Source organism: Papio anubis, chromosome 2 (genome assembly GCF_008728515.1).
Source record: "Papio anubis isolate 15944 chromosome 2, Panubis1.0, whole genome shotgun sequence".
NCBI lineage: Eukaryota > Metazoa > Chordata > Mammalia > Primates > Cercopithecidae > Papio > Papio anubis.
In genome coordinates this window covers 167653161-167671457 of record NC_044977.1, presented here as the reverse complement: position 1 = coordinate 167671457, position 18297 = coordinate 167653161, and the positions used below count along the sequence as shown (strand labels likewise).

At 39.3% G+C, this 18297-nt stretch overlaps 1 protein-coding gene across 6 annotated transcripts in view; it reads left to right on the top strand.

The window, feature by feature from the left end:
- The window catches only part of ZNF385D (zinc finger protein 385D), a 963288-nt gene that overhangs the window by 807641 nt on the left and 137350 nt on the right, over nt 1-18297 (top strand). For all 6 annotated transcript variants that reach the window (XM_017955941.3, XM_017955943.3, XM_021933870.2 and 3 more), the window contains one exon: nt 12652-12762. In XM_017955941.3, coding sequence (XP_017811430.1) covers nt 12652-12762 — 111 coding nt within the window. The remainder of the gene's footprint in view (nt 1-12651; nt 12763-18297) is intronic.

Sequence of the window (18297 nt, the reverse complement as noted above, 5' to 3'; positions counted from 1 at the left end):
TCTTTCCCTGGAAAGACCCTTTGAGCCATGTTTCTACTCTTTCCAGGTTTTCTGCTGTGCAGGGGTGGAAAGCTGTGACACCTTTTCTCACTCATCATAAGGGTCAGAGCTGACATTCCTATAACAAAATACAGGTTAACGAGAATTTATTTAATCAAAGTTTTACCTGAAACAGTATTCATCAGAAATGGAAACCCAAGCACCTGGGGAAACTCTATCTTTATATGTAGGTTCGATGAAGAAGAGACCACTGTATAGAAATGTGATTGGACAAATGGATATGATCTAAGGTCTTCCTATGTCCTTCACTTTAAGGTACCCAGCATGTCAAGGTACATACTTGGATGTATTCTGTTCTAAGCCCCATCAATACAATCATTTAGGGGAATTGTATGCCACCATTTAATTGGTAAATATGAAAACTGAAGTGAAAGTATTCTTGGGATATATTGTTAAATGAAAAGCAAAATAAATATCATTTCCATATTATGCTTACAACTGTATAAAATTATGTATCAAAAGTAGAAGGATGTGCAAGTATTGTATTTTAAAAACTCTGGCTTTATCTTTGTCCTCAGTTCCAGCTAGGTAACCTCTAAAACTTGAAAATATTCCAAGCGATAGTATCTAGACCTCTTATATCACATCTGAGTTTATATTAATGAGGTGAGTCAGGATGGGGCCCAGGCACCAGAAAAACTAACTGTATAATTAAAGGATTGGGGCTTTGAGCCCAGTAATGTCAGCCCAACCTCTGAGGAGTGGAAGGATGCTGGAGATTGAGTTCATGTGCCCTGCAATTCAGTCAATCATGCCTAGATAATGAAATCCGCAAAAAAAAAAAAACTATAGATGGCAAAATTTGGGTGAGGTTCTTTGGTTTGAAAGGTGTAGGGAGGGGAATGCATCATGATTCCATGGGGAGAAGATGTGGAAGCTCTGATTCAGGATCCTCCTAGTTCTAGGCCTATGTGTCTCTTCATTGAGCTGCTTCTGAATCGTGGCCTTTACAATAAAATTATAATCATAAGTTGAGTGCTATTTTTGAATTTAGTGCTATTTTATAAGTCATTCTAGCAAGTTGTCAAACCTGTTGGGGGCATGGGAGCCCCCAAATTTGTAGCTAATTTGTCACAAATGCAGGTGGCTTGTGGACACTCAAACTTGTGACTGGTGTTTACAGTCTTGTTGGGGACTATGCCCTTAAATCGTGGAGTCTACACCAACTCTGGATAGTTAGTGCCAGTATTACATTACAGTACTGTAACAACCATTTTAAAAAACTTTTTGGCCATACCTATTAAAGGTTATCCTATAAATATTCTATAACCTAGAAATTTAATTCCTAGTTATGTATCTCAGATAAATAACTACTATATCCAACAAATCACAGCCAAGAATTGTTTTTAATAGTTTATTCCTAATAGATGAACATGGAAAGCAACCCAATTATTCAACAGTAGAACTGGCAAAAATTAGGATATGGTCATAGAATGGAATACTATACAGCAAAAAAAAGATCGAAATACAAATACAATGTTGAATGAAAGAAGCCAGACACAAAAGAATGCATACTGTATACTTACATTTTTATGAAGTGCAAAAGCAGGTAAAAATATCTGATGAGATCTCATAACTGACTTGGCAAGTGCAGGACTGAGAGACTTGGTTGCTGAAAATGTTCCATCTCTTTATTGGGATGGTGTAAACATGAGGGTATGCATATGTTTAAAATACTCTGCGGGAGGCACGCCCAAGATGGCCAAAAATCAACAGCTCCTGCCTCCAGCTCCCAGCGTGAATGACACAGAAGAGGGGTGATTTCTGCATTTTCAACTGAGATACCGGGTTCATCTCACTGGGGAGTGCCGGACAATCAGTGCTGGTCAGCTGGTGCAGCCCGACCAGCGAGAGATGAAGCAGGGCGAGGCATCGCCTCACCTGGGAAGTGCAAGGGGGAAGGGAATCCCTTCTCCTAGCCAAGGGAAACTGAGACACACAACACCTGGAAAATAGGGTAACTCCCCACCCCAATACCGCGCTTACTGTATAATAGTCTTACAAACAGCAAATGTAACAGGAGATCATATCCTGGGCTGTACCTGGCCTGGAGGGGTCCCACTTCACCGAGCCTCCCTCATTGCTAGCAATGTTGTGTCTGAGATTCAACTGCAAGGCAGCAGCAAGGCTAGGAGGGCGCCCACCATTGCTGAGGCTTAAGTGGGTAAACAAAGTCACTGGGAAGCTCGAATTGGGTGGAGCCTACCACAGCTCAAGGAGGCCAGCCTGCCTCTGTAGACTCCTCCTCTGGGGACAGGGTATAGCTAAACAAAAAGCAGCAGAAACCTCAGCAGAGGTAAATGCCCCTGTCTGAGAGCTTTGAAGAGAGCAATGGATCTCCCAGCACGGAGGTTGAGATATAAGAATGGACCGACTGCCTGCTCAAGTGGGTCCCTGACCCCTGAGGAGCCTAACTGGGAGACATCCCCCACTAGGTGCAGACCGACACCTCACACCTCACACGGCTGGGTACCTCTCTGAGACGAAGCTTCCAGAGGAATGATCAGGCAGCAACAACTGCTGTTCAGCAATATTCACTCTTCTGCAGCCTCTGCTGCTGATACCCAGGCAAACGGTCTGGAGTGGACCTCAAGCAAACTCCAACAAACCTACAGCTGAGGGTCCTGATTGTTAGAAGGAAAACAAACAAACAGAAAGGACACCCACACCAAAACCCCATCAGTACGCCACCATCATCAAAGACCAAAGGCAGATAAAACCACAAAGATGGGGAAAAAGCAGTGCAGAAAAGCTGGAAATTCAAAAAACCAGAGCGCATCTACCCCTCGAAAGGAGTGCAGCTCATTGCCAGCAACAGAACAAAGCTGGACGGAGAATGACTTTGACGAGTTGAGAGAAGAAGGCTTCAGACTATCAAACTTCTCAGAGCTAAAGGAGGAACTACATAACCAGTGCAAAGAAACTAAAAACCTTGAAAAAAGAATAAATGAATGGATAACTAGAATAATCAATGCTGAGAAGACCTTAAAAGAACTGATAGAGATGAAAACCATAACACAAGAACTACGTGACAAATGCACGAGCTTCAGTAACCGACTCAATCGACTGAAAGAAAGAGTATCAGCGATCGAAGATCAAATGAATGAAATGAAGCAAGAAGAGAATTGTGGAGAAAAAAAGAGTAAAAAGAAACGAACAAAGCCTCCAAGAAATATGGAGCTATGGAAAAGACCAAATCTACATCTGACTGGTGTAACTGAAAGTGACGGGGAGCATGGAACTAAGTTGGAAAACACTGTGCAGGATATTATCCAGGAGGACTTCCCCAACCTAGCAAGGCAGGCCAACATTCAAATTCAAGAAATATAGAGAACGTCACAAAGATACTCCTCGAGAAGATCAACTCCAAGACACATAATTGTCAGACTCATCAAAGTTGAAATGAAGGAAAACATGTTAAGGGCAGCCAGAGAGAAAGGTCGGGTTACCCACAAAGGGAAGCCCATCAGACTCACAGCAGATCTCTCGGCAGAAACTCTCCAAGCCAGAAGAGAGTGGGGGCCAATATTCAACATTCTTAAAGAAAAGAATTTTCAACCCAGAATTTCATATCCAGCCAAACTAAGTTTCATAAGTGAAGGAGAAATAAAATCCTTTACAGACAAGCAAATGCTGAGAGATTTTGTCACCACCAGGCCTGCCCTACAAGAGATCCTGAAGGAAGCACTAAACATGGAAAGGAACAACAGGTACCAGCCATTGCAAAAACATGCCAAAATGTAAAGACCATCGATGCTAGGAAGAAACTGCATCAACTAGCGAGCAAAATAACCAGCTAACATCATAATGACAGGATCAAGTTCACACATAACAATATTAACCTTAAATGTAAATGGACTAAATGCTCCAATTAAAAGACACAGACTGGCAAACTGGATAGAGTCAAGACCCATCAGTCTGCTGTATTCAGGAGACCCATCTCACATGCAGACACACATAGGCTCAAAATAAAGGAATGGAGGAAGATCTACCAAGCAAATGGAGAACAAAAAAAAGCAGGGGTTGCAATCCTAGTCTCTGATAAAACAGACTTTACACCATCAAAGATCAAGAGAGACAAAGAAGGCCATTACATAATGGTAAAGGTATCGATTCATCAGAAAGCGCTAACTATCCTAAATATATATTCACCCAATACAGGAGCACCCAGATTCATAAAGCAAGTCGTTAAAGACTTACAAAGAGACTTAGACTCCCATACAATAATAATGGAAGACTTTAACACCCCACTGTCAACATTAAGACAGATCAATGAGACAGAAAGTTAACAAGGATATCCAGGACTTGAACTCAACTCTGCACCAAGCAAACCTAATAGACATTTACAGAACTTTCCACCCCAAATCAACAAATTATGCATTCTTCTCAGCACCACATCGCACTTATTCCAAAACTGACCAAGAAGAAGTTGGAAGCTTTTAAAGCACTCCCTTGTGCAAATGTAAGAGAACAGAAATTATAACAAACTGTCTCTCTCAGATCACAGTGCACCGCAAACTAGAACTCAGGACTAAGAAACTAATCAAAACCGCTCAGCTACATGGAAACTGAACAAACCTGTTCCTGAATGACTACTGGCACATAATGAAATGAAGGCAGAAATAAAGATGTTCTTTGAACCAACAGAATAAAGATACAACATACCAGAATCTCTGGGACACATTTAGCAGTGTGTAGAGGGAAATTTATAGCACTAAATGCCCACAAGGAAAGCGAGGAAAGATCTAAAATTGGACACCCAACATCACAATTAAAGAACTAGAGAAGCAAGAGCAAACACATTCAAAAGCTAGCAGAAGGCAAGAAATAACTAAGATCGAAAGAACTGAAAGGACATAGAGATGACAAAACCTTTCAAAATCAATGAATCCAGAAGCTATTTTTGAAAAAGATCAAGAAAATTGGATAGACCGCTAAAGGTACTAATAAAGAGTGAAAAGAGAGAAGAACAAATAGATGCAATAAAAATGATAAAGGGGATATCACCACCTAATTCCCACAGAAATACAAATCACCATCAGAGAATACTATAAACACCTCTATGCAAATAAACTAGAAAAACCTAGAAGAAATGGATAATTTCCTGACACTCTACACTCTCCCAAGACTAAACCAGAAGAAGTTGAATCCCTGGACAGACCAATAGCAGGCTCTGAAATTGAGGTGCAAATAATTAATAGCCTACCAACCAAAAGTTCAGACCAGACAGATTCACACAGCCGATTTCTACCAGAGTAGTACAAGGAGGAGTTGGTACCGCCTTCTAAAACTATTCCAATCAATAGAAAAGAGGGAATCCTCCCTAACTCATTTTATGCGCCAACATCATCCTGATACCAAGCCTGACAGAGATACAATGAAAAAGAGAATTTAGACCAACATTCTGATGAACATCGATGCAAAATCCTCAATAAAATACTGGCAAACCAATCCAGCACAAATCAAAAGCTTATCCACCATGATCAAGTGGGCTTCATCCCTAGGATGCATACAGCCAACATATGCAACCAATAAACGTAATCCAGCATATAAACAGAACCAAAGACAAAACCACATGATTTTTTCTTCAATAGATGCAGAAAAGACCTTTGACAAAATTCAACAGCCCTTCATGCTAAAACTCAATAAATTGCATTGATATCCACAGAACCCAAAGAACTCAAACAAATTTTACAAGGAAAAAACCAACCCCATCAAAAGTGGCAAAGGATATGGAACAGACACTTCAAAGAAGACATTTATGCAGCCAACAGATACGAAAAAATTAATCATCACTGGCCATCAGAGAAATGCAAATCAAAACCACAATGAGATACCATCTCATACCAGTTAGAATGGTGATCATTAAAAGTCAGGAACAACAGGTGCTGGAGAGGATGTGGAAAGCAGGGCTTAATTCTTTACACTGTTGGTGGACTGTAAACTAGTTCAACCATTGTGGAAAACAGTGTGGTAATCTCTGAAGGATCTAGAACCAGAATACCATTTGATCCAGTCATCCCATTACTGGATATATACCCAAGGATTATAACCATGCTACATGCACACGATATTTATATTATGTACTATTCACAATAGCAAAGACTTGAACTAACTCAAATGTCCATCAATAACAGACTGGATTAAGAAATGGCACATAAAACTACTATGCAGCCTTAAAAGGATGAGTTCATTTCCCTTTGGGGACATGGATGCAGCTGGAAACCACCATTCTTCAGCAAACTATTCCAAGAACAGGAAACCAAACACTGCATTGCTCCTCACCATAGGTGGGAATTGAGCAATGAGATCACTTGACACAGAATGGGAGCATCACACACCGGTCCCATTGTGGGAGTGGGAGGTGGGAGGTGGGAGGTGGAGGGATAGCATTAGAGACATACCTAAGGTAAATGACGAAGTTAATGGGTGCAGCACACCAACATGGCACATGTATACATATGTAACAAACCTGCACGTTGTACACATGCACTTATAACTTAATTTAAAAAAGAAAAGAAAAAAACTATCACAAAGTGGGTCGGGCGCTGTGGTTCACGCCTGTAATCCCAGCATTTTGGGAGGCTGAGGGCGGATCATGAGAGGTCAGGACGACCATCTGCCAACACGGTGAAACCCCATCTCTACTAAAATACAAAAAGTAGCCAGGCGTGGTGGTGGTCATAATCCCAGCTACTAGAGGCGAGGCAGGAGAATGGCATGAAGAGGAAGGAGCCAGTGAGCCGATCGTGACCACTGCACCTGAAAGCCAAGGAGGCCCCTGACACAGTGAAGGAGTATTCAATAAATGGAGAAAGACATCTGCTCACAGAAGAAGGTGGAGGGGGGGGAAGGAAGGTGGGGAAGAAGGGGGGCAGGAGGAGGAAGGAGGGGAGGAGAAGAAAGACAAATGGAGGGGTGGGGAGGGAAGGGGGGGAGGGGGGAGGGGAGGGAGGGAAGAGGGAGGGGGAGGGGGAGGGGGGAGAAGGGAGAAGGAGGAAGAAGGAAAAACTTTCTCTAATTTTTTATGGCTGGTAAAAGATGTCCTTTAGAAAATAAATTATGAGACTATGTTGCAAATCTTGATGAAACAGGCTTCTTGGGAAACAGCTCTTTTAGAATGAGAAGCTCTCGCTAATGCAAAAGAAAAAAACTCTTTAGGCCACTATTTTGTTAGTACTAATGTCTGAATATATTGTTCTAAAATATGCTGTAATGTACTGAAGTTGTATTTAACTGTCTTAATTTTATTAACTAAGTTCTTTTGACTATTTATTTAAGTAATGAGTTTTTGAGTGGGGATTGCATGTTTGTATATTTTGAGATGATCCACGGCTAAATAAAACTGTATTCAAGCCCAAATTGTATTTAAAAAAAAAATCTGCAAAGGGTACACTTAAAATATATGTACTTTTTGTGTGTAAGTTATTTGTCCATTTAAAAAGTTAAAGAAAAAGGAGAAAAATGGAATTTCTCAAATGGAAAAATTTTGTGGCAGTCAGATTTTACGGAATTTTTAATGTTTTTTAACGTATGAATATGGGTAATATAAAAACATTTTACTAATTCAAAGTCAATGTAATAAATACACCAGGATCTCCACTCAGTGTCACTTCATACTGGAGAGTCACAAATGTTCATATTTGAATATGATGAATATTACAAAGCTTGATTATGGTGCCTGAGAGACTCACAGGGGTATGGTGGGAGGCTTGTGTTAGCAAGTCTGCCACTTACTAGTTATGTGATATTGAACAAAGGGCCATAAAAGCTCCTCAGTAACTTAAGGATAAAAATTCTATGACCATCAAACACACAGAAAGTGCCTGTAAGTGTAACCTTTAAAGTTATTGTCACTGGACATTATTACATACAAATACCAGCTGAAAAAGACAACCTTTTTATTTCTGGACTTCTAAACTTCCTGGCATTTGAGTTATTATTCTTTGATTTAAAAACTGTGAAATTGTGAAAGCCACAGTAATAATAGGAACACAGAGAGAAGAGGTCTCTTAGAGCAGGAACTGTAAACTCAGGGTTAAGCTTCATCCTCCCTGAAAATACAACAGGAGTCCTAGAGAAGGAAACCTTGAGCTGTGGCTGCTGTACTTGAAGCATGTCCCCTCTATGTTCATTTACAAATCAATTTGGCAGAATCCCCAGAGGGGAGGTGAGGGAAAAACCTAGGCCTTAGATAGAAATGCAAAGGTTCTTCAGCCTGAAATGAAGAAAAACATATTCATTTGGCTTTAAATAAGGCCATGGGCTGAGTCTGAAATTCAATTTTAGCCTAGAGTTTGGGTAAGCATGTCAATAGCTAGTGTATCATTCTTCACTTTTGTTTGTTTGGGTAGTTGATTAATAGGTTTAGAAATCTCTAGCTTTCGAAATATCACAATTTGGAAATCGAATAAATATATCCTAAAATACCATGCAGATTTTACCATTTCTTTTGTTTTTAATTCAGTGCTGCACAGGTTAGGTGAAATATATCTGAAGTTTCTATGTATTACATTCTTCCTTTGGTGTCTACTATTGTATTGAAACCTTTACATTTTACTTATATTTTTAAAATAATTTTCTTTCTCAGATCACTATTTTCTAAAATGTATGCATTGAACAATGATGGTAAATTAAAAAAAAAAAAGCCTTGGTTATATGAAGTTAGAAATCATGCATTTAAAACGTATTTTTCTTGTATAACATCTCAGAGATTGTAATATTCTGTTGTGTGCTGTTAAATGTCTAGGCTGTAGTACTTTGATTTTCTACACCTTATCTGACCCAAGAACCCCTTTGTTTCCTGCCCACCACACATTGGCATTGCTTGAGACAGATTTTGTAGAAAAATTCTTGACGATAATGTGCATACACAAAATAAGATGTTACTATTTTGACAGATCAGACCCACTGGCTCCTGGAGAGAAAAACAACATACATGATTTTCTTTTTATATAAAGTATTTGATTATAATAGTAAATAAAGATAAGCTTAGGCAAAATGATCAAACTAGCTCTGTGTGTGTCCCCTGATTTGACAGTAGAGGCTACTTTTAGTTATACAGCATGTGGTATCATTTAGTTAACTATTTATAACAGACCTGGTTATTATTTACATTTTGCCCTTTCATAATTCCTCATTGAAAATGGTTGTATATATATGTATGAATATGATTTTTATTAAAGATATTAAAACTTATTTTGTTATACTAGATTTCTAAAGGGATAAAAGATAATTACTTTTGATGGTTTATCTATAGTTTGTGAAATCCATCTTTAAAAGGTAATTCAGTTCAGTTTTTTTAAGTATTCTGGGAAATAAAATTGTCTCTGCAGAAGAATATACCACTTTGCATTCTGAAATCTGATTTTATAGCCACAGTGATCAGAACATCATTCAATTCAAACAAAATAACTTAATCTAAAGACTATATTACATTTGCATGAAGTGACTAGTACCAAAATACCTCCTCTACAAATTTGGATTAAATGTGGTCACTGCCTTACCAGTGTTACTTAAAAAAACCCAAATTAATACCCTGATCACCAAAATATGATAAAAATTCAGCAGTATGTATTTTCAGAGAGCATCTTTGATATACATACACAGTTCATTTTTATTTCAAAGTATCATTATAAGGGGACTTCAATATTCCTTAATGGGATATAGGCATAATTCACCTTATTCCCTGATAGAAACACACACCATTTGTGCACAGAATGTACACAAGACAACATGGTAAGGCAACTACCTGTAAGTCAATAACCTTTTTCTGCTTTTAATTTTTCCGTCAGCTGGTGGCTGAAGGGAAAATTACCCTTCAGTGTTCTCTGTGGTTGTCTTTATAGACGTGATAGAACAATGAACCTAGAGAGCAGAATGAGGGCTATTGAAGCAGCGCATATTCACACATTTGTGTGGCTCTAGGCTTTCTCAAGCTCTGAGCATTGTTAATTTTGGTTCTGAGGAAATAAGATTGAGGAAGGTTTAGAAGCTTAGCTGGGGTGAGGGACTTGGCAATATATGTAGAGAAGAATCCTGTACTATGTCCTGTGGCCCTTCATACTGCTATTCTACAGCAGGCCCAACCTAAGGAAGAGATACTGCAATTTTAAATTAAATTTTAATATTTAGATTAAGACACTTAATTGATTTTAGGAATGATCTTAGGTTGCATATTCAGACTTAAGAAGATCAAAGAATGTACTGAAAATAATGAAATGTTCATCAATGGCAAATACATGTAATGCATCCTAACAAAGGAATACTACTGAGCAATAAAAAGGAACAAGCTAATACATGTAACAACATGGATGAATCTAAGCACCACTGATTAAACGATAGTTTCCAAACACAAACGACCACATACTGTATGATACCATTTATATGAAATGGCAAAATACAGAGACAGAAATGGAAAAATACATAGACAGAAAGCAGGCCAGTAGTTTCAGGATCTGGGAGTAGGAGGCAGAGAATGACCACATAGGGGTAAGAGGGAACTTGTCCAGATAGTGGAAAAGGTCTGTGTGATAATTATCCTCACTCTATGCGCTTGTCACATTTCATTTGTACACTTAATACTGGTGACTTTTATTGTATGTAAATTATACAATACCTAAATAAAATCAGATAAAAAGAAAATATTATAGAATTCACTAGTAAAGGAGAGAGACGATCCTATAATTTGTTTTTTTGCAACAGAGTCTCACTCTGTCACCCAGGCTGAAATGGAGTGGCATGATCTCAGCTCACTGCAATCTGGATTCAAGTGATTCTCCTGCCTCAGCCTCCCAAACAGCTGGGATTACAGGCACCTGCCACCATGCCTGGCTAATTTTCTTGTATCTTTTAGTAGAGACAAAGTTTTACCATGTTGGCCAGGCTGGTCTCGAACTCCTGACCTCAAGTGATCTGCCTGCCTTGGCCTCCCAAAGTGCTGGGATTACAGGCATGAGCTACCGTGACCGGCCTATAATTTGTGAATACCTAAAAGTGACCAGAAAAATGAGGGTAGACTGAGCTTCATCCAGAATTTGGGCAACGGTTAATGTCAGATAATAAATTTAAAGGGAAGGTGGAAAAGAAAAATGATTACACTCATGAGTTCTCCTTTATCATTGTAACCACGTAATATGTAAATCAGCTAGTCCAATGATTAGCCTATGGAAAGCATTATAATAAATGCTAACTGCTACTATTTTTATTGTTCCTATTGTTATTATTCAGAACCGCATGTTAAGAGTACCTAGACAACACAAGAGGGGTTGTGAATACAAAGGAGTCAGAAACTTTCTCCTTCCTTCCAGTGGAGAGAGCCTGTGAATTGACTGATTCCAGTGATTTGAGAAACACAAAAGGAGATGAAATTGATAAATGACTTGTTTAGGGGAATTAATGAATAATGTGTCACAGAAGCTGAATATTAGAGTCATTTCTGACACATCCTGAGCACTTTTGAGTGTATCAAATTTCTGATCTATCTCAATCTATTATGAAGACTCTTGTAAGTACTTTGTATTTCATCATGGGAAAAAATGGGAAATGTGACAACAATGAGTATAGAGTTTGAGGCTGATATTAACCTTGATCTTCACATGTGCTACAACACAGAACATATAATAGCCAGCATCTACTTAATGTGCCCAGACTGACTATCCTAAGTAAATTCATGAATTATCACATTTAAGCTTCATCATAACTTTAATAGACAAGGATAGTGAAAGAAGTTACATGAAAGAATTAAGATCATGGGCTGGGTGTGGTGGTTCAAGCCTGTACTCCCAACTACTTGGGAGGCTGAAGTGGGAGGACTGCTTGAACCCAAAAGTTTGAGGCCGCAATGAGCTGCAATCTCGCCACTGCACTCCAGCCAGAACAACCATAGGACAAAGCCCTGGTGAAGGGACATTAAGCTTTATCAGAGCTGGATTGCTGACATTGTTTTTGTTGTTTGTCCTGTCCTGGAAACAGAATGGAGAGAGATAACTGATATCTGGCCCCAAATCTCTGGCACCCCCCATAGGTTAACATTCTATACTAGGTGCTCAACAAGTGATTGCTGAATGACTTAACGTCTCCATGTTTCAATTATTGGAAAGCAGGATTTGCATATTATATTCTTAGAGTCTAAATGATACCAAACATAGCATAAGGTTGATGTTGGATAATGGTGTATAATTTATTTTCATGGCTTCCCAGCTGACCAGTCTATTTTGAAGTCCATTTTGGGGCAATGGTATAGACATACTTCTGTGTTAGATTGCTGGCATTAGCAATAACTTGAATTTTGATAAATCTTTATTTAAGGGTTATTAAACTGAGACAATTGTTGCTTTTAAATGACAAAAACAGTTAGCATGCAGACTCTAATGGGTACATTTATCATTTCCTTATCATACTGAGCTTTAGGCTTAACGTTATCTATTTTCCAAGAAAGTAAAAATGTTGTTTCTTAGAATAAAAAGGTTCTTTATAATGTGAGCAGTAGATTGAAGCTGTACAGATTGGTTCTTTAATGAAATAGGCAAAATTCCAATGGAACTGACAAGCTTTATTTCTATTTGTTGTATTTCTTTTTTCTCATTACAGATGGACCCGATTCAGAAAGCTGTAATAAACCATACATTCGGGGTTCCTCTTCCCCATCGAAGAAAGCAAATCATATCATGCAACATTTGCCAGTTGAGATTTAATTCTGATGTAAGTTTATCATTTAGTATTCACTAAAACAAACAAACAAACAAAAACCACACACACACATTTTGCTGTTCTAATCTTGCAGGAGAAAAGATTTCTTAGACATTTTCTCCAGTAACTGAGCATGTCAAAAATATGTCAAAAATTCAAAGATAACATTTTAACTCATTATGTGCTTTAATTTTGGAATTTATTATGTTTGGTTGTTTACTACAGAAAATTCACACATAAACAAGCTTATACACTTACAGTTTAATTTTTTTTTTTTAGTCTTTTGGGAATGCTACATGTAGGTAAACACTTTGGCTTTGGGAACAGTAAAACTTTGGACCAATGGAACTTTTAATAGGTTACACTCTGAAATAAGATAGGTACCAAATCCTATTTTAAGATCAAGATTTTGAGTTTATAAACTCTTTTTGCCTGGAATGGAGGCCTCAGATTCCATATTACTGCTATGTCCTCAACTATATTTGTGCTAGAGCACTCAAGTTGTCCTAGGAGTACTGGTATTTTAACAGGGGGTCCTACAGTCCTAGAACAACTCAAGCCTCAAAAGACTCTTCAGTGGAGAACATGTAGGAGGGAAACATTTGTGGACCTGACTGGTGCTTCACAAGTTATTTAGGGAGTTACTCACACCTTTTCTACCATTTCTAAGGACTAGGGTGGACTCTGGATCCATCACAGTGATACTAATTGTGATCTGTGGTCAAATGTATGTCTTCTCTTCCCCGCTAAACCTGCTTTGATATAGAGTTAATCCTGAGAGTTGCAGAAGAGAAAGGCAACATTGGTTTAGAAGGAATAGGAATTGGACAGCATTCACACTCTAGGCAAACAGGCTCCATCCTATCGAGGTACTATTTTCTTGTCCTAAGTTGATACACTGTGTGGAGATGACCAAACAGATCTGAATTCTGGAGAATGTTAAGCCTTCCAGTATTTAACCTCCCCAGTCAAGTAGATCTCTTAGATGCTCTGCTGATGAAGACAGGATGCAAGATAATCGAGTATAGGAAATCGATGAGGCATAAACAAAATAGTTTATTCTTCTTTGAGGAGAACATTTCATTTTATTTTGCTTTTGTCTTAAGAACTCATACTTACTAATGCAATAATCAGGTAATTTTATAATATCCATTAACTTAAAAAAGAGAAGAGTGGATTGCCTGCATAACACTTTAGTCCATTTGGCCAGCTAAAGCAAAATACCATAAACTGAGTAGATTATAAACAACAGAAATTTATTTCTCACAGTTACGGAGGCTGAGAAGTCCAAGATCAAGGTGCTGACAAATTCACTGTCTGGTAAGGGCCTGCTTTCTGGTTCCCAGATGACACATTTTCACTGTATTTTCACATGGTGGAAGAGATAAAGGAGCTCCCTTGAAGCTATTTTATAAGGGCACCAATCTCATTCTTAAGGGCTCTGCCCTCATGACTTAATCATATCCCAAAAGGTTCCACCTGCTGCTTACTACCATCAGCTTGGGGGTTAGAATCTCAACGTAAGAATTTTCCAGGTATACAAATAATCAGACCATAGCAGCACTTAAGTGGTATTTGCTGCCAAAAACCAAAAAGAATATACCAAACATATAACATTTTATGTGAAGGGATGTTTGTTTTTTAATGCTGAGTATCTTGATTCGAGTTATAGAAATTTACCATAGACTTGCTTAATTTATTAACAATAAAATATTCTCAAGTGATGATTGTAACATAATATCTTCAAGCTGTTGTAAAAAAGTCCTCTTAATACATAAATAAGAGTTCTAAACTAAATAGCTTCAACTTTGATCATTTTTAAATACTCAGCAAACAATTATATAGTTTTATAATTATTATTTTAAGTGGCTTTTTAGTTCTTTTCCTAAATTGTATTTATATTTCACTTTGAAACTGATCAGATAGTGACTTAAAAGTCTCCCAGGAGCCATGTTGTCAGCTTCTTATATTTAATGAGACTACTTAAAATATCTCCTCCTGCCTATGATTACACTGTCAATATTCTCTTTATCAAGAACACTTCTGTTAAACTAGGAATTAGAAAGAAATTTCAAGGTCATACAACCCAATCTCCTACTAAGTGCAAGAATTTCATCTCTTACATCCAGGCAAGGTCTTTTGCTTGATTATTCCCAGTGATGAGTTGCTTACCATTTCCAGACAATGGTTCTATTTTTGGAGTGTTTCTAATTCTATAGATTGATGTCAAATTCATGATTGGACACTTTAGAAATATTGTCAGATATGCTTTAGAAAACACATATACATTTTTATATATAATTGTTAATAATGTAAATTGATATGACACAACACATGGAATATGAATGTACTTTTCAAAAATGTAATCTTATTTAATTTCCTTGGTGAGAGAGTAGCAATTTATTTTGTTACTGAAGTTTAAAGTAGAATGGGCATCAATATGTTTTTATTAGGGACAACTGACTTCTCATTCTAACAACTTTGCTTTCAGGTCTGTCTGGCATGTTGTAAAAGGAACATGGCCAAGGTATTTGGAGATACGGACTAATCACTTTGGGTCATAATTAAACAGTTGCAGGCTTGACCATTTACCAGATGATTACTGTATTAGTCTTCTATTGCTGCTAAAATAAATTACCACAAACTCAGTGGCCTGAAACAACACAAATATGCAGGCGTATCTCAGCTCACTTTGTGTGTCTGCATCACATTTTGGTTTTTCTTTCAGTATTTCAAACTTTTCTATTTTTACTATATCTGTTATGGTGATCTGTGACCCTTCATGTTACTACTGTGATCGTTTGGGGACACCGTGAATTTCACCCACGTAAGATGGTAAATTAATAAATGCTGTGTGTGTTCTGATTGCTCCACCATCTGGACATTCTCCAATCTCCCACCCTCTCTTTGGACCTTCCTATTTCCTGAAACACAACATTGAAATTAGGCCAATTTAAAACCCTACAATGGCCGGTTGCTGGCAAGACGGCCGAATAGAAACAACTCCAGTCTGCAGCTCCCAGTGAGATCAACGCAGAAGGCAGGTGATTTCTGCATTTCCAACTGAGGTCTCATTGGAACTGGTTGAACAGTGGGTGCAGCCCATTGAGGGCAAGCAGAAGCAGGGTGGGGTGTTGCCTCCCTAGGAAGCGCAAGGGGTTGGGGAGCTCCCTCTCCTAGCCAAGGGAAGCCGTGAGGGACTGTGCCATGAGGAATTGTGCACTCTGGCCCAGATACTGTGCTTTTCCCATGGTCTTTGCAACCCGCAGACCAGGATATTCCCTACGTTGCCTACGCCACCAGGGCCCTAGGTTTCCAGCCCAAAACTGGGCAGCCATTTGGGCAGACACCAGACTAGCTACAGGAGTTTTTTTTGTTGTTTTTTTGTTTTTTCCATATCCCAGTGGCTCCTGGAATGCCAGCGGGACAGAATCATTCACTCCCCTGGAAAGGGGGCTGAAGCCAGGAGCCAAGTGGTCTGGCTCAGGGGTCCCACCCCCACAGAGCCCAGCAAGCTAAAATCCACTGGCTTGAAATTTGGGCTACCAGCACAGCAGTCTGAGGTTGACCTGGAATGCTCCAGGTTGGTGGTGGGACAGGTGTCCACCACTGCTGAAGCTTGAGTAGGCGGTATACCCTCACAGTGTAAACAAAGCCGCCAGGAAGACCAAACTGGGCAGAGCCCACTGAAGCTCAGCAAAGCCTCTGTGGCCAGACTGCCTCTCTGGATTCCTCCTCACTGGGCAGGGTATCTCCGAAAAAAAGGGCAGCAGCCCCAGTTAGGGGTTTATAGATAAAACCCCCAACTCCCTGGGACAGAGCACCTGGGGGAAGGGGTGGCTGTGGGCGCGGCTTCAGCAGATGTAAACGTTTCCCTGCCTGACGACTCTGAAGAGAGCAGCAGATCTCCCAGCACAGTGTTCGAGCTCTGCTAAGGGTCAGACTGCCTCCTCAAGTGGGTCCCTGAACCCGGTGTCTCCTGATTGGGAGACACCTCCCACTAGGGGCCGACAGACACCTCATACAGGAGAGCTCTCACTGGCATCTGGCGGGTGCCCCTCTGGGATGAAGCTTCCAGAGGAAGGAACAGGCAGCAATCTTTGCTATTCTGCAGCCTCTGCTGGTGATACCCAAGAAAACAGGGTCTGGAGTGGACCTCCAGCAAACTCCAGCAGACGTGCGGCAGAGGGGCCTGTTAGAAGAAAAACTAGCGGAAAGGAATATCATCGACATCAACAAAAAGGATATCCACTCAGAGACCCCATACGAAGGTCACCTACATCAAAAACCAAAGGTAGATGAATGAAGATAGAGAGAAACCAGAGCAAAAAGGCTGAAAATTCCAAAAACCAGAACCTCTTCTCCAAAGGATCACAACTCCTTCCCAGCAAGAAAACAAAACAGGACGGAGAATGAGTTTGATGAACTGACAGAAGTAGGCTTCAGAAGGTGGGTAATAACAAACTCCTCTGAGCCAAAGAAACACATTCTAACCCAATACAAGGAAGCTAAAAACCTTGAAAAAAAGTTAGATGAATTGCTAACTAGAATAACCAGTTTAGAGAACATAAATGACCTGATGGAGCTGAAAAACACAGCGCGAGAACTTCGTGAAGCATACACAAGTATCAATAGCCGAATCGATCAAGTGAAAGAAAGGATATCAGAGATTGAAGATCAACTTAATGAAATAAAGTATGAAGACAAGATTAGAGAAAAAAGAATGAAAAGAAACAAAGCCTGCAAGAAATACGGGAATATGTGAAAAGACCAAATCTACATTTGATTGGTGTACCTCTAAGTGACAGGGGGAATGGAACTAAGTTGGAAAACTTTAGGATATTATCCAAGAGAACTTCCACAACCTAGCAAGACAGGCCAACATTAAAATTCAGGAAATAGAACACCATAAAAGATACTCCTTGAGAAGAGCAACCCCAAAACACATAATCATCGGATTCACCAAGGTTGAAATGAAGGAAATAATGTTAAAGGCAGTCAGAAAGGAAGGTCGGGTTACCCACAAAGGGAAGTCCTTCAGACTAACCATGGATCTCTCTGCAGAAACTCTACAAGTCAGGAGAGTGGGGGCCAATATTCAACATTCTTAAAGAATAGAATGTTCAACCCAGAATTTCGTATCCAGGCAAACTAAGCTTCATAAGCGAAGGAGAAATAAAATCCTTTACAGACAAGTAAATGCTGAAAGCTTCTGTTACCACCAGGCCTGCCTTACAAGAACTCCTGAAGAAAACACTAAATATGGAAAGGTAAAACTGGTACCAGCCACTGTAGCAATATACCAAATTGTAAACACCGTCAACACTATGAAGAAACTGCATCAACTAACAGACGAAATAACCAACTAGCATCATAATGACAGGCTCAAATTCACACATAACAATATTAACCTTAAATGTAAAAGGGCTAGATGCCCAAATTAAAAGACACAGACTGGCAAATTGGATAAAGAGTTAAGACCCATCAGTGTGCTGTATTCAGGAGACTCTCATGTGCAAAAACACACAGGTTCAAAGTAAAGGGATG